The sequence below is a fragment of the Scardinius erythrophthalmus genome (assembly GCF_964197995.2).
Source record: "Scardinius erythrophthalmus genome assembly, chromosome: 8".
In the NCBI taxonomy this organism is placed as follows: domain Eukaryota; kingdom Metazoa; phylum Chordata; class Actinopteri; order Cypriniformes; family Leuciscidae; genus Scardinius; species Scardinius erythrophthalmus.
Genome location: NC_138228.1, coordinates 12,102,376 through 12,117,722, shown reverse-complemented (window position 1 = coordinate 12,117,722; position 15,347 = coordinate 12,102,376). Strand labels below are relative to the sequence as shown.

Genomic DNA, 15,347 nt, shown 5'->3' with positions numbered 1-15,347 from the left:
AAAGTTAAAATTGCAAAGTAAACTTCAGCATGCCAAATAAAAGACCAGTGCTTGTTTCTATTTGACATTTTAAGCATTTCAGTTGTTTTAACTGAGATAAGAACTAAAATTTGCTAGTCATTCACATAAGGACGGGCTTGTGTACAACACGGTCTTATGCACTTAAAATGGTACCCTTTAATACAAGATATTACAGCTTTCAACATGTCATTATGAGATTAAAAATAAAAGAACGGCGTTTTGCTGTCAAGAAGGCAATTCTGTGGTTTCCATAATCCTGTTAACATACACCAACACCCACAGTTTTTTTCTGAACAATGGGCAAAAAAAAAAAAAAAAAAAATACAGTGACTCAGTCTAAAAGAGATCCTAAAATTAGTTTATTTGTTCTTTGGTACAAGTTCAAAACTCAATGGTTTTGTATGAGAGAAACATTAACATACAAATCACTGACTTAAGTGGAAAAAAACCCCAACCATTCAGGAAATGTCAAGGCAAACTGACAAGATAATGCGAGTGTTGTTTTTTAAGATTGCAGCATGCAGGCGGCAGGACTATTTTGTCTTAAGATGATCCAATCACTTGTTGAATCAGAAACCACATTGTGTGTTTATGAAGTTGAGTAGGTTCCTTGATCTAGTGAAAGAAAATACATGTGTCTTGTTACATGATGGCCTGGTTCACCCCTCTTCTCTTATGCCACTTCACTCATGGTTTGCATTTTCAGCCAAAAAGCCTGTGAGGATGCCACAGTCCTCATAATTAAAGGTTCAACAAGGGGAAGATGCCCTGAACCAATCTAAAAGGACTGTTTTCAAGAATTGGCTGGTATAATTATTAGTGCTGGAGCTACCACAGCAGTAGCGAGAGATAAAAGTCAGTAATTGCCATTTTCGCACAGGAAATTACGGCCGCGACAAAGTCCTGGCAGCTCTCTGGTTCCTCCTGAACTGACAGTGGAGGTAAACAAGTCACGACGCTGGCAGTGAAGACATTAAAGTGCCCTCGGACTTTGTATTGGCAACACCCTACATAGGGGGCTGTGTGGGATCAGAGCCAATGAGGGGGAATTTGGTTATTATCTCAGTGCGAAGCCGGCACTCAGAAGGATCCAATGAAGCAAGTCTTCATTAACACCCCCTGAATACCAAGGCCTGCTGCATAATGCAACTGTTTAAAACCCATTTGTTTTGCATTACAAAATGTAGCCTTCTTTAAAAGCCCATTTGTTATGAGTCACGCTGAATGACAGCAGTGTAACACGTTGTTACCCTTCAGGAACTTGGCATTAAAGACCCTGCATTAATTCAATGAGACCGCAGTCTAATAGTACTGCTAAGTCTCTGCTGTTTGCGAGTTTTAAAGAAAGAATGAGGCAATTACTTGAAGCAAAAGGGCTCAAATGTCTTTTTACTGGCACTGACTGAAAAAATGTAGATAGGTTTTCCCATTAGAATTCAAATATTCCTTGTGTTTGTATTAGTGTCAGAATGGATTCTTTCTATGAGAGCTGTTTCAACCCACTTTAGCTGTGAAGGCAACACGAGTCACAGTGTATTGCGACTATAGTTGATAACACATTTTACAAGGAAATGTCATCACATTATTTTAGCTATGCTTAAAAGACTCAGCGTTTCAAATGAATTTAAATATAGATCGACTTAGTTTGAAAGAGAAAAACAAATAAATTATGCATATGTGATAACTTTTATCTCTATTTTGCAATCTGTGCAGTCACCTGTTTATACAGTAAATTTAAAAAAAGAAACAGGTAAAAAAGTAAAGCTTATCTACAAAGTCTACATAAAAGCTTGTTTTAATATAAAACAAGAGTAGGCTATGTTCTTTCATCAGAGTCTTTTTCATTTAGCTATAAACACTTCATTTATATTGCCATTGCTATTTACATAAAAATATTTTTTTCTTTAAAAATGGTATATATATAAATGAATATTTCAAATTGTGGAAAATATAGGGTAAATAAATATCAGCAGGATTTTAAATATCAACAGAATGGGGGTTAATTTTAAATATGAATGACCTTTTTTCAGCTTATTGAGAAAGTTCTTCTATATTTTTAATGTGGGCTTTAAGTGCATATGAATTCTAATAGCGAGAAAAAAACAAGAGATGACTAAAAATGTATTCACATATATATCTATATAGTATAACTGTAACAGCACAGCAAATGTTTAAGGGATAGCACATCACCGTTCTTGTCCTCATCTCTGTCATGATTTACTCATATTTTTCCAAAATTATATGATATTCCAACGCATTCTCATCCTTGGGCGTCATATACTGGCGCTTTTAACATTTCGTTGACATCGAACGCACATGGCACCCTTTAGCGTCAATATGACACGCACAGAGCTTTGTTCGGTTATGGGTAGGTTTAAGTCTAGTGTAGGGTTAGGGTTAGACCGCTAGGAGGCGCCTTCTGGCCCATTTCTATCTGCGTCTCATATTGACGCTAAAGGGTGCCATGTGCGTTCGATGTCGACGAAATGTCAAAAGCGTCAATATATGACGCCCTAGGATGAGAACGGGCTGGATATTTTTACTACTGTGGAACACAAAAGAAGATATTTTGAGAAATGTCTCAGTGTTTTTTGTACTTATAGTTTAAGTCAATGGCAACTAAAACTGTTTGGTTACCAGCATCCTTCAAAATATCTTTTTTGATGATGACAGAATTGTCATTTTTGGGTGAAATATTCTTTTAAGCTGTGTGTTTCATTGTTGGAGTCATTACGCACATGTATGTATTAAAAACACAATTAATCCTCAGCTTCAAACATCAGTGTCCATAGGCGGCGACCTGTCCACACAGGGCGACAGTGAGTCCTGACTGTGAGTAGAGCTTATTCCAGTGTCGGAGTCTGTGTCTGTTGCATCTGTAGGGGAGCATGTCTGTCTTACCTTGCCAACTGTCTGCTGAGAGACAGTGGCCCTGATCTGGCTCTTCAGAGATACAGGGCTAGGCTGGTCCAGACAGGCCCCCAGCTCAAGCACACTGAGTTGGGCAACTAAATGCTGGTATTCCTGGTTCTGGGACTGCAGGTCTGTTTTGTTCCGCTGCAGTTCCTTCTCGATATCCTGCATTTGGACATGGAGGGAAAGCCCAGCTCTCATGCTTGCCTCTAGTTCTTTGCGTAAGCTTTCCAGCTCTATGAGATCTGAGGAGGACAATGAGAGGTTGGGTTCCGGCTCTAGTTCTGGACAAGCAGCTGCTGCTCCTTTTAAATCCTCCAAATCTGAAGTCCAGTTCCTCAGCTCTAAGTCAATATCTTGAGAGAGCTGGTCAATGAGTTCTTGGTGCCTGCAAACATGTAGTTCTAGTTGCTCGATTCCATCACTGGTGTACAGGTACTCCTCAAGCTGGTTGTCAAATTTTGACATGGACAGCGATTGGCCGCCATCACTCTCGGTGATGCTGGAGCGAGGCGTGGGGCTGTTACTCTGTTGTTTCTCTGCATGTTCAATCTCCAAGTCTAGCTCACGCATCTGCTGAATCTGCTGCCGGATGGTCTGATCCTGGGAGATGATCAACAATACAAGCTTATTGATCTCCTCTGAGCCCTCGGATGTCTCTCCTTTCTGAATCTTCTCTAATTTACGGAAGGCCTTCTTCACCATGCGCTTCTGCTTCTCCGTAGACACCGTCTTGGCGTACTGTGCAGGTCCTTGGTCCCATCTCTTGGACCTCGCTCCCCGAGACTTCAAGGCCTTCTTGGCTCCTTTGGATGATGGCACAAAGTCACTGGTCTTCATGAGGACAAACTGTATGAAAGGTCTCTCATCGCCCCAAGCATTCCATAGCCGAAGGATCCGAGTAAGAGGTGGCAGTGCTCTCTCAAAACCCTTCCACCGTTCGAGGATGCAGAAGTCTTTAGGTTCCCCATCTAAGAGCCTCTTACTCTCTGGTATAGCCTTGTGGTCCTCCAATAAAGCCTTAACTACATCTGCACAGGTTGTGTGCTTGGTCACACCACAGACTACTTTTTCTTCGTGACACACAAGCACCTGGATTTCCTTCCCTGGTGTCTCCTCTACAACCTTAGACCTGGTAAAGAGATTTAACAAGTGTGTATTATAAAAAAACACAATCGCAAGTGTTAAAATCTTTTATGGCTACCATGGTCATTTTATATAAGAAAGACAAATAATTTAATATTATGAAATGGATAACAGTTAGTAACTATATGAACTAGGTGGACAAACATTATTATTATTATTATTATTATTATTATATTTAATAATAATAATAATGAATTTACTGAACACTAGTATTTTTCTGTATAGTTGACCCTAAGCTCTGGAACAGTCTACCTCTGTCTAACATAAACATAAAAGCAATACTATAATTTAGCATTAGTGAGTTAAATGTGATTTTAGACATTCATGCCTAAAAACACAAGTGGTAAATCACATGGACAGACTTGAGTGGCTTGTTTCATTATTACACTCAAATGGGGTGAAATACATAAAGCTCAAATATATCTATGTTTCAAGAGTCATAACTGTATTTGACACAGATTCACATCCATAACTCAGATGTTAATTAAACACTAAATGTCTGACATTATTAAGATGAGCAAAAGGCTTCATGACAAATGTATCTTACCCTCAATTATCTGAAATGGTTGTTTCATAATTTTTCATTCATTTCAGGTCATAACATCAGGTACGACTAATTATCTCTCTTAGATCTGAATATTGTAGAGGCTAATTAAACGCTATTAAAAGCAATTTTAAATTTTAAATACAGAGGTACTGTTTATTTATTAGCTAAATAAATGACAGACAGACACACACAGATAGATAGATAGATAGATAGATAGATAGATAGATAGATAGATAGATAGATAGATAGATAGATAGATAGATAGATAGCATTTGTATTTGTAAAGGGTGACAAAAATGCAAGTAGTATATTTTTTCTTAATGAAATACCTCAGAAGAATGCAACATTTATGCAAGAATGCAGGTGGTTAGTTAATATTTAGAAAACTCTGCAGCTATTCCACACAAAAAGTAAATAGTTGAGCTATTTACATAGCAGACCACCTAATACACTGCTTTTATACAGCGAGACAAATTGATGCAATGCTTAAATATATTGTGTATTGTATAGGGTTAAAGGCTTTTATCTTAGACAGAAAAAGTATACAAAGCTAATGCAAGATTGCCATTAAATCTTGTATGACATTAATTTGAACTTACTGTATACAATGCTATTCTAAAAGTGAATTACACATTCGCACCTGTGCTGGTAATTCCATATGACATCATCGCCATTACATCATAATAGAAGTGTGCAACCCTAGCATTTACATAACAAGCAAGTAAAAGTATACAGTGGCTTGTTCACACATGTCAGAAACATTACACTGAAATAGACAATATGCTACAATACAATACAAGCATTTACACTCAGCTGGTTAACAATGTTTCTTGGCTTGCTATACAATTTTGATCTATTTAAAGAGCTTGTTAAATCATTCTGAACAAAAAGAAATGTCAGAATAGTCTACACTGGGAATTCAATATTGTTTTCATGAAATGGTCTACTTTATTTAGTCTTTTCCAAAATTGTCATGAGGACAGGAAACAAATGAGGGGGAATGGAAGCACCTGTGTTTGTCTTGTGGGAAAATCAATGGTGACCAGCAGTATCCTGTAACATACATCCTGCCAACAAGTTCAAGTATCGTGAGATAATGGAAAATTATAAATGTCCATTTCATGGATATTGCAAAGAAGCAGTACAACAAACTTACAAACTGTCTGTTGTGTTTACAGAAATATAACTATGGATCAGTGAACATCTGGTTAAGTCAGTCCACAATCACAAAAAGCTTGTTTTGAAATGTAGATTTGATGTATCTTTTGTACCCTTATAATCACAACACCAGAAACATTGTCAAAACCACTGAAGGTGAAAAGAACAGAACACTCTGCTTCTCAACTCATAGAAGAAAATAAAACACGTGTTGCCACAAGACAGGAGCACTGGACTACAGAGAACATGCTGTATCTTTCTACTGACTCAACACAGTGTCTGGACGAGGAACATAATCTCCTTGACAGTCAGTCTATCAAGGTTTATTAGGCTGTACAAAATTATGCTTGGGAAATTAAACATCAATTTAATAAAGATGTGTGGGTCATTCAATGATATATCTCATTAACAAAATTCATTATCTTTATATTAATACATTTAGTCAAAGTTGTAGATATTGATAAAATAATAAATCCCAATGCGGCAGTTGTAACATTTATGACCATGTAAGTTAAGAGCAGCTGTGAGATCATATTAAATGGGTACTGTCTGTGTCAAATGATTCATTAACAGTTCTCTGAGAGGGCAGAGAGATTTTAGTGGGCATGTGAACTGAAGAGAGGTAAAAGTGCTCATTTTCATGGTATAATGTTAAGGAAACATAGCACAGTAAAATTAGAATGTATCCTTGCATGTTTCCTTAACATTATACCACGGAAATTCACTTTTACCTCTGAGCCCTGTCTTAAAAGCATGAGATTTTTATAACAATAATAAATAAAAAAAAACGTTTTAGAAAGATCTCTTTACCTCATAAGCATAATTGAGACGACAAAACATATTCATTGTATTTCAGGAAGAGCAGTTTGTCTCAATAGCTAAAGCAAAGTACAGGTTAAAAATCGCAATGCTGCTCTAGAAGGTTCTTATTTAGGTATTAACTAGTGACATTGTGTACTAAAATAACCACACAATTATGGCAGCTGAGGTAATTTAGTTAAGTGTAATAACCACCTCCAGTTTTAAAATGTCGCTGTGAGCGCATACCTTCACAAAACAAAGCATGTCTATTAATTAAACCATGTATAAATCAACTGTTCGAATGTCATTCTGTATGGACCACATTAAATAAAGCAGACACAGTGTTAGCTTTCCTTTGATTAGATTTCCCTCTGAACTAAGAGTCCTCTTTAATCAGCACTACAACAAACTATTGAATAATTAACTATTTAGACTATATGGAAACACTGAGACATCATCAAAAGTAAATTAGGGCACTTAACTAAAATGGTGTCAATGACAGAAACTTTAAAGTGTACAAACATTTATAAAATAATTTCTGTCAGTAATTTATGGGCTCAATTGAAGTTAATCTCACATGTCTTTTGACGCCAGGAGTCTAGCTACCCCTCAACTATAAGCTACTGAAGATCTTTTAATGGGATAGTTCACACAAAAATTTTGCATCATTTACTCACCCTCAAGTTGTTTAAAACCTGTATGAATTCCTTTCTGTTGAACACAAAAGAAGATATTTTAAAGATAGTTGGTAACCAGACAGTTGACGGGACCCATTGACTTCCAGAATAGGAAAGAAATATATATACTATGTAACATAATCAACTGTCTGGTTACCAGCATTCTTCATAATATCTTCTTTTGTGTTCAACAGAAGATAGAAACTCATACAGGTTTGAAACAACTTGAGGGTGGATAATGATGAGAACATTTTCATTTTTTGGGTGAACTATCCCTTTAAGCAAAAACTAATGATTTTCGTCATACTATTTATGATTTGTATGTCTCTAATGACATTATAAATAATGACAATATCCTTAAATGCTGTCATCCTGTACCGATCGATACAGATTGTGTAATTTTGGCTGCTATGGTTACCTGCTTGTTCGTGAGTGTAACACATTCTTCTAACTTTTGTTTATTGAAATATTGTTTAAATGCTTATATACTTGTAATTAAAAAGAACATATACTTCCCATCCCCTTTCTTTGACCTCTTTAGGGGGTTCATTTTTGTGTCAAACTCCTTTTATTTTTTACACCCAGAATCCTTCACTTGTTCAAACAATCGCACCAAAATTACAAGCTATTCTCTAATCAAGCAAGTTAAAACTAAAATATTTTGTTGACATAATTTGTCATAATTACATAGACTAATTATAGACACAACAAAATAATGAAGTTAAACATACTTGCAACAATACTCAACATTACAATAGCCTTTCCAGTTCATTTCATCAAACACTCAGGCGCTAATACGCACATTCGTCGTCATGCGGGATTTAATATTTAAGAAAAAAAGGACACATTTGGCGTTACTTAACGCCAGCTACCTGCATCCTAGAGAGGCACCAGAGCCAGCAGAACAACAGCATTAGTGTAACTCGACTCTCTGCGACCATGCGGCGAAACACTTGAGTCAGAGCAAGTGTTGTTACAGTGACGGAGTTAACAGTCCACAAAAACTAGGCTACTATAGGTACGCGTTTCTTTGCGAACGGTTCTGAGAAAAAAAAAGACAAATATTTAATTGCTTCTCAAGCTTTCTACCTTTTACGTTGTTTCGACCTAATAAATATATTTAAACGTTCTATTAAAAGGTCTGTGGTGCAGTCTCAAATGAAATGGATGGTTTGAGTCATACCTGTTCTTCAAACGCGTCTTCAGAAAGTTTTTTCCAAAAGGAGCCATCGTGCGTCAATGTGACCACAGGTCAGATCCAAGGCATCGTGCAACAGAACGGAGCGCATAAACCTAATCAAGAAAGTACCACTGAAGTGCTAGTCGTGGAAAAAGTTCAACAGAACAACTTGCGAGCTTCAAAGTAAGAGCAGTTTCAAACAGGGCCGGCCCACTTCACACGGAGGGAGGCGACAAAACTCGCCTTTAGGAGAACTGTGTGGAGCTGATGATTGTGATATAGCATCTCTGTCCTGTACCACTAGATTGGTGAACTGGGAGTGTTTTGTTTCAATGTCTGTATTTCTACGCTGGCTACACTCTTAAAAATTAAGTTTTTTTTATTAGTATCAATGGTGTGAAGAAGAACCTTTAACATCCATGGAACATTTCCAAGGTTCTTTATGGTGGAAAAAGGCTCTTTAGACTATTAAAATGTTCTTTACACCAAAATAACATGTTTCTTTTAAGCAGCATTGTTCACTGAAAGGGTTTTTGACAAAATGGTTCTTCGACAGGATCGCTGCAAACCTTTTGGAACCTTTATTTTTTTTAAATACGTGCCTCAAACTAATAGCCTATAATATTCACATCTACAATTTGAATTATTCAGACATATACACTAAGCTCAAATATGTTTCAATGAATTACAAACTGTTAAAATGAAATACAAAATAGAGTTCATGTCACAACCTACCCCAGAACACAGATATTTTACATCTTAATTAATTTTAAAACCCCATTTTGAAATCTTTTTTTTTTTAAAGAGTGCACTGTATCTTTCAAACTGATATCATATGTATCTGCAACAAGTTGAATTAGTCAGGCATCTAAGCTCAAATTTGTTTAAATGAATTACAGAAGTTAAAATTAAATACAAAAGAGTGTTGATGTTACAACCTTCCCCACGACTGGAATGGTCTGTAACACCAATAGCTAACATGGATATTTCATAGGATTTGTTTTCTATAGTCCTGTAAAGAGTCTTACAAACTTCTACTGTAACCACAGCAGGTTGGTGGCCATGTGTAACCATTTCAATTGCTTTAAATGATGTTCTCAAACAGTGTTACAACACTCCCTGGTCTGATGAATAATAATGCATCATATAAATAATAATCCAACCTTGTCATTGGCTATTATGTAGCCTATCTGTATGAATATTTGTTTTTGGGAGCAATCAAAAGTAAACACTGTTTCATTACAGAATGTACGGAGAGAATCTTTCAAGGTTGAACATTACACTTTAGACTCTCAAAACTGTTTACATTTTAATCTCAACACAGTATGATTTGGAAGATAATTCTTGAGGACTTTTCAATATCAATGAGTTCAGATGAAGGCATCTAGCATCCTCTCTTATCTTTCATCACCATGCTTCTAAGAACAAATCATAAATTCAACACTCCCCTTTCCTCCTTTAGAATGAAGAGAGGAACATCAAATTAGCATTTATGGAAGTTTTGACGTCAACAATCAAAGTGGTTTCTGAGGTGTTTGCTGATGTCATCATGACACAGGACAAGGGGGCATGAAGGGAGGGATGGAGAGAGAGAGATATGGAGATGGATATGGGAGGGGTAGGAACGATAGTGCGGCTCCTCTGACATCATTGAGGCTCTTATATACCGGGTGGAATGGAGCCCGCCATTCCTCACTTCACTTCTGAGAAAGCCAAGAGGAGACACAGCAAACAGGTTGGATAGGAAACCAAGAAGAGAGCATCGTGACTTCTGCAGGACGCGCTGTGATTGTCTCTGTAACTCTCTTGCAACTTATCTCTCTTATTCTTCCATCCGTTTTCATACCATTTTATGACCTTTAACCTTATGGACTTGGGCCCAGCTTGAATGTACAGAAACTGTGGGACTACCAACAACATGCAGATGCAGCTGACCTCCGTTATGCTCCTTTTTTTATTGTGTAATGGACTATGTTCAGGTAGGTGCATTTTTATCACTTTACAGACTGATTTTACTTCTGCTTATTTAGCAAAATTTAATTACCATTCAAAATGACCAATACATTGCAAGATAAATATTTGATGATGATGATCTTTGATAGCTAACATTCACATAAAAAAAGTATTTTATGGTCTTAGTTTTAGTATACAGTAACTATCTGTTATATCTTATTGATATCAAGAATTATCAGCATTTTCATCAATAGTATGCATCATTAGATTTGATCATGTTTGGATAACTGTATTAGAAAGTGAATAAAGATAAAACTTTGAATAAAGATAAAACGACTTAATCACAATTTCCCTTTGAAATAAATAAGTCACTTACTTAAAACTCTAAAAGTATTACAGACATTAATGTTAAAACCTTGAAGATTTAAAACATGTTGCAGGGCAAGTGTTGTATCTTAAGGTTCTACCCATCTCAAAAACCCATTTGACTTTTTCTTTAGATCTAACCGAATTTAAAACACACTCACTACTGCAGAATTTATTTGTACTTTTGATGTGTATATTCTCAGTGCTACGTTTAAAACATCTCAACGTTGTGTGTTTTCTCCCTCTTCAGATATAGACCAGGGAAAAAGGGCAATAGAGGAAGAGGTATTGAGAAGTCTCCTCACTTCAAAGGTACAGTATTGCTTTTAAAACACATGTTGAGCCTGAGCCAACAGAGGCAATACTGGTTTTAAATGGGGCCTTAATATAGATATGCCCTTTGACTGTAGGGTAGCTGAATTTTAAATGAAAGTCATGGTTATTTCATGGTTTCTGGTTTTGTGAAAACAGCATGGTACCAGTACAGAAAAACAGAAAAAAACTAAGATTGTGAGATAAATATAAATGTATGCATTTTAAACAACTCAGAAGAAATTACAGCAGATTATATTAAACATAAAGAATATTCTTTACCAGCTAAATCTTTTTACAAAGGCATCTGAAGCTCTTTCAGAAAATAGCACATGGATGTGGGATTTATAGTACATTTATGTTTGTGCTCCTGTCACTTGATGATTTATAAAAAGGTTATTGTCTTGATGAATGCCACGCTGTACAGCGGTCCATAAATGTAGATGCTAAGTGATGTTAAATGTAACGCGAAATGACACATTTAAAAATAATATTGATTCAGGCAGCAAATCAGGAGCAGTGTACTCAAAAAGCAAAATGGATGAAGCTTTTACGCTCTATTGGTGGACCAAATGATGCGCCATTGCCCAAAATAATGCTCAGCTGCCTTTATTCATTGAGCAATATTCTGCAATGCATCAATATCCATTATCTATCATCAGCACATCTGACTATTATCAATTATCAATAGAGAATATCATACCATTATGGTGTTTGTAATTTTCAAACAGATTTTCTTTTTAACTCTGACCACAATTTCTGGCAAGACAGCTTTTCTAACTATCCGTATAGAAATTAGAAAAGTTAATTATGACTTTAAATGTGGACATTAAATATTATGTCTTTAATGCTAATACTTTTAAAATGTCAGCTGGCCAAGTCTAATTAATTGTAGTGAAATAGAGTTACTTTAATGGCAGATTGATGGGCTGTAGGTCTTATACAGGTGCCATTTTCTTAATATGAAAGGAAAAATCTTTCAGTTTGATATGTTTCAATTACTGAGAATATTTACTCTTGTTTTTATATATCAGATCCATGAACTGGAATGGGATTGTGTTATTTAAGAACAGTGTAATATAAGACTTACCCAAACTTACAGCCAACAGGCTGAAAAGAGATTTCCAGATAGCCCGGCAGGCCTTGATCTAGTTAGATTCATCCTGTGAAGCCCAATAAAGTGGCTAGAGAAAACTCAAAATGTGCTTATCCATTATTGGCACCCTGTAAGTGGACTGAGAAAATAACAATGGTTGAAGACAGCATGACTTTTATATAAGGTGAATTATAGCTGAGACTGAGATTGAGTTATTGTAAACATTTTTGCTCTGTCGCGGTGTGTGCAGGTGAAGCACGGCAAGCACATCGCCCCCTTGTGGCAGCTGCCGCTCCAGGATGCGTGCAGGTTGATGAACAGTCTCGGGGAGTCGAGGCTCGAGTCCTGGGGCAGCGAGGAGGAGCAGGAGGACACCGAGTTTCAGGCTGACTATGAACAGAGGGTCTCGGGTACCCTCGCACAAATGCTTGAGGAAATGCATGACCTTCAGAACCTCTGCAGGGTCCTGCAGCCCAGAGAGGTGAGAATCGACACATAGGCATCGAGACAATTAACTATTGACATGCTCTATGGTCGACTTTGAACATGCTCTCTTGTAAATCCAGATTTCTTCTTCAGCCACTTAACAATTCATAACAAGGAATAATGTTCTAAATTTGAAATATAAACATTGATGCAGATTTACGTAAAAAAAAGCAGCATGAAAAGAATAAATATTTCAATCACTTTACAATAAGATCTCACTTGTTAATGCATTAGCTAACATGAACTAACATGAGAAATATATAGAATTAAAGAATTTATTAGTCTTTGTTAACATTAGTAAAAATCGAATCATTGTTTGTTCATGTTCACAATGCATTACCAATAACAAACAACTTTAGATTTTAAAACTGTATTAGTAGATGTTAAACTAATACAAAACATCTTAGTTCACGTTAAAGGGATAGTTCACTTTGAAATAAAATTTTGGTATGTTTTAGCTTACCTCAAGGGCATCCAAGATGTAGGTGTCTTTTTTTCCGCAGTAGTTTCAATTTTGATATTTTTAGGTCAAACCATTCTTGTCTGTCAGTCATATAATGCAGGTCTATGGTCACTGTCTCAAAGAGCATGCACAGAGTCCAAATTAAACAATTCCCCATCGTCCAAATTAAACAATTCCCCATCGTAAGTACACATTGATGACTTAAGACACGAAACGAGCGGTTTGTGTGAGAAAACGAACAGTATTTATATCGTTTTTATCTCTTATAACACAGCCACGTCCAAGTGATCTGGTGCAGACTGGTGCATAGAAATATACACTAGATGTCGCCTTGGCTACGGCAGTTCATAACGATTGTCTTTAAGGCGACATCTAGTGTATATATCTATGCACCAGTCTGTGCACACGTCACACAACAGGATGCGCGCGCACCCTCAGATCACTTGGACGTGGCTGTGTATAAGAGGTAAAAACTATATAAATACTGTTCGTTTTCTCACACAAACCGCTCGTTTCGTGTCTTAGGCCATCAATGTGTACTTACGATGGGGAATTGTTTAATTTGGACTTCTCTGTGCATGCTCTTTGAGACAGTGACCATAGACCTGCATTAAATGACTGACAGACAAGAACGGTTTGACCTAAAAATATCAAAATTGAAATTACTGCGGAAAAAAAGACACCTACATCTTGGATGCCCTTGAGGTACAGTAAGCTAAAACATACCAAAATTTAATTTCAAAGTGAACTATCCCTTTAACTAATATAGTTCACAAATGAAACCCAAAGCGTTTTCGAAATAGCTTATGCTGCCAAATTGATTACAACACATAAAGGGGCTAAATGGTTTATAAACACTTCCTGTCATTAGCTGATGACCTGTTTGGCTCGAGGTCAGTGCACCTCTGAGACTCCATCAGATATACATCTTATTCAAACACACTTCAGTGGAGCTCTGAGGAGAAATGATTATCCAGGAGACTAACTGAGCATCAGTCATGACGTGGCAGTTGATTGCCAGCATTGTCCACCCAATTGCTGTGATTTTCAGTCCTGTACTAATCTGAGGGCCTCTGCCTTTCATTTCAGCTTCAAGATGACCAAGAATATCTGGAGCTGGACAAAAACAGCGACAGTCCACTGAAGAGGAAATCTCCCTATATACTAAAAAGGCAACTGCGCACCAATAAATCAAGACGGCCGTACATTCTGAAGAGAAGTGTGTATTACTGATGCTCAAGACCCACAGACAGAAAGACATTTTTACATTTTGTGAATATGTGTCTGTTTTCACTGTCATAGTATTATATATAGTAATTGTATGTTCTGTTTTAGCTAAACCTTTATTTATTTATGTGATTCAGAAGTCAATCCCTTCTTCTTCATTATGGGATGGACGATATAAATAAAACAGCAGTCTATTCAAGAGTTTATTATATTTATTCATTTATTTAATGTATTTTTCTTCCAATATAATTAAATCATACTTATTAAAACTATTTTTTTCACAGAAGAAAGTATTCTTCAGATGAACATGATATAAAGAACATTTATGAAGGATTTTGAGTGAATGAAAATACTAAAATGTGTAACTTCTCTTAGTGTATACACAGTAAATATAATTTAAAGCTGAAACGTTTTATTCCAGATTTGCTACCTTCAGATTCTTGTCGCATAACAAATAATTACTACATAAAGAAATTTCAACCAATCACATGATAGAAGAAGAAGAGGAATAAAAAAAACTGGATCACAAGACTTTTAAAGGTTTCGTTGGATTTTTAAAACTAACAAGCAGAGAACAAAATTAAGCTATTAATTGTGCTTGGACTTTCAGTTTAAGGAAATTATGTGGCATCTACATTTGTATTGAGATTGATTGATATGACGATTAGCTGACCAATAAAACATCATTTGCAATTCCCTGCTAGTGCAACATCCTTAAGACAATAGCTACGTTTTAATTAGTCTGCCCTTCACATAATACATAATCTGTTTAAAATGTGGTCTGTAAATGGCATATAAAACACTTTTCTGGACTCTAGCGGACGTGCCAAAGCAATTAAGAAAATAACTGGAAATATATTCCATTAAACTCCATTAAGGACATTTGACTTATTTCACGAGGAACAAAACAGTATCTCTGATGAATGCTCAATGATTTGTCAAACCCAGAGCTATATGCACATCACTTTCATTAATGAAATGGAAAAGAGAGAGCTTGTTGG

The 15,347-nt window shown here is 36.3% G+C and overlaps 2 protein-coding genes across 2 annotated transcripts; one reads left to right on the top strand and one right to left on the bottom strand.

The window, feature by feature from the left end:
• Positions 1 to 365: 365 nt before the first annotated feature.
• rassf9 (Ras association domain family member 9) lies at positions 366 to 8,694 on the bottom strand. The gene is made up of 2 exons (XM_081373329.1): positions 8,447 to 8,694; positions 366 to 4,066 (listed from the first exon to the last, which is right to left on the bottom strand). Exons 1-2 carry the CDS (start codon positions 8,491 to 8,493, stop codon positions 2,794 to 2,796), a joined length of 1,320 nt encoding a protein of 439 aa, XP_081229455.1. The 5' UTR covers positions 8,494 to 8,694; the 3' UTR covers positions 366 to 2,793.
• A 1,211-nt stretch (positions 8,695 to 9,905) lies between these two features.
• On the top strand, positions 9,906 to 15,042 carry nts (neurotensin). Its single transcript, XM_081373328.1, has 4 exons — positions 9,906 to 10,422; positions 11,013 to 11,074; positions 12,421 to 12,651; positions 14,209 to 15,042. The coding sequence occupies exons 1-4, from the start codon at positions 10,332 to 10,334 to the stop codon at positions 14,350 to 14,352; spliced, it is 528 nt and encodes a 175-aa protein (XP_081229454.1). The 5' UTR covers positions 9,906 to 10,331; the 3' UTR covers positions 14,353 to 15,042.
• The last annotated feature ends 305 nt before the right edge of the window (positions 15,043 to 15,347 follow it).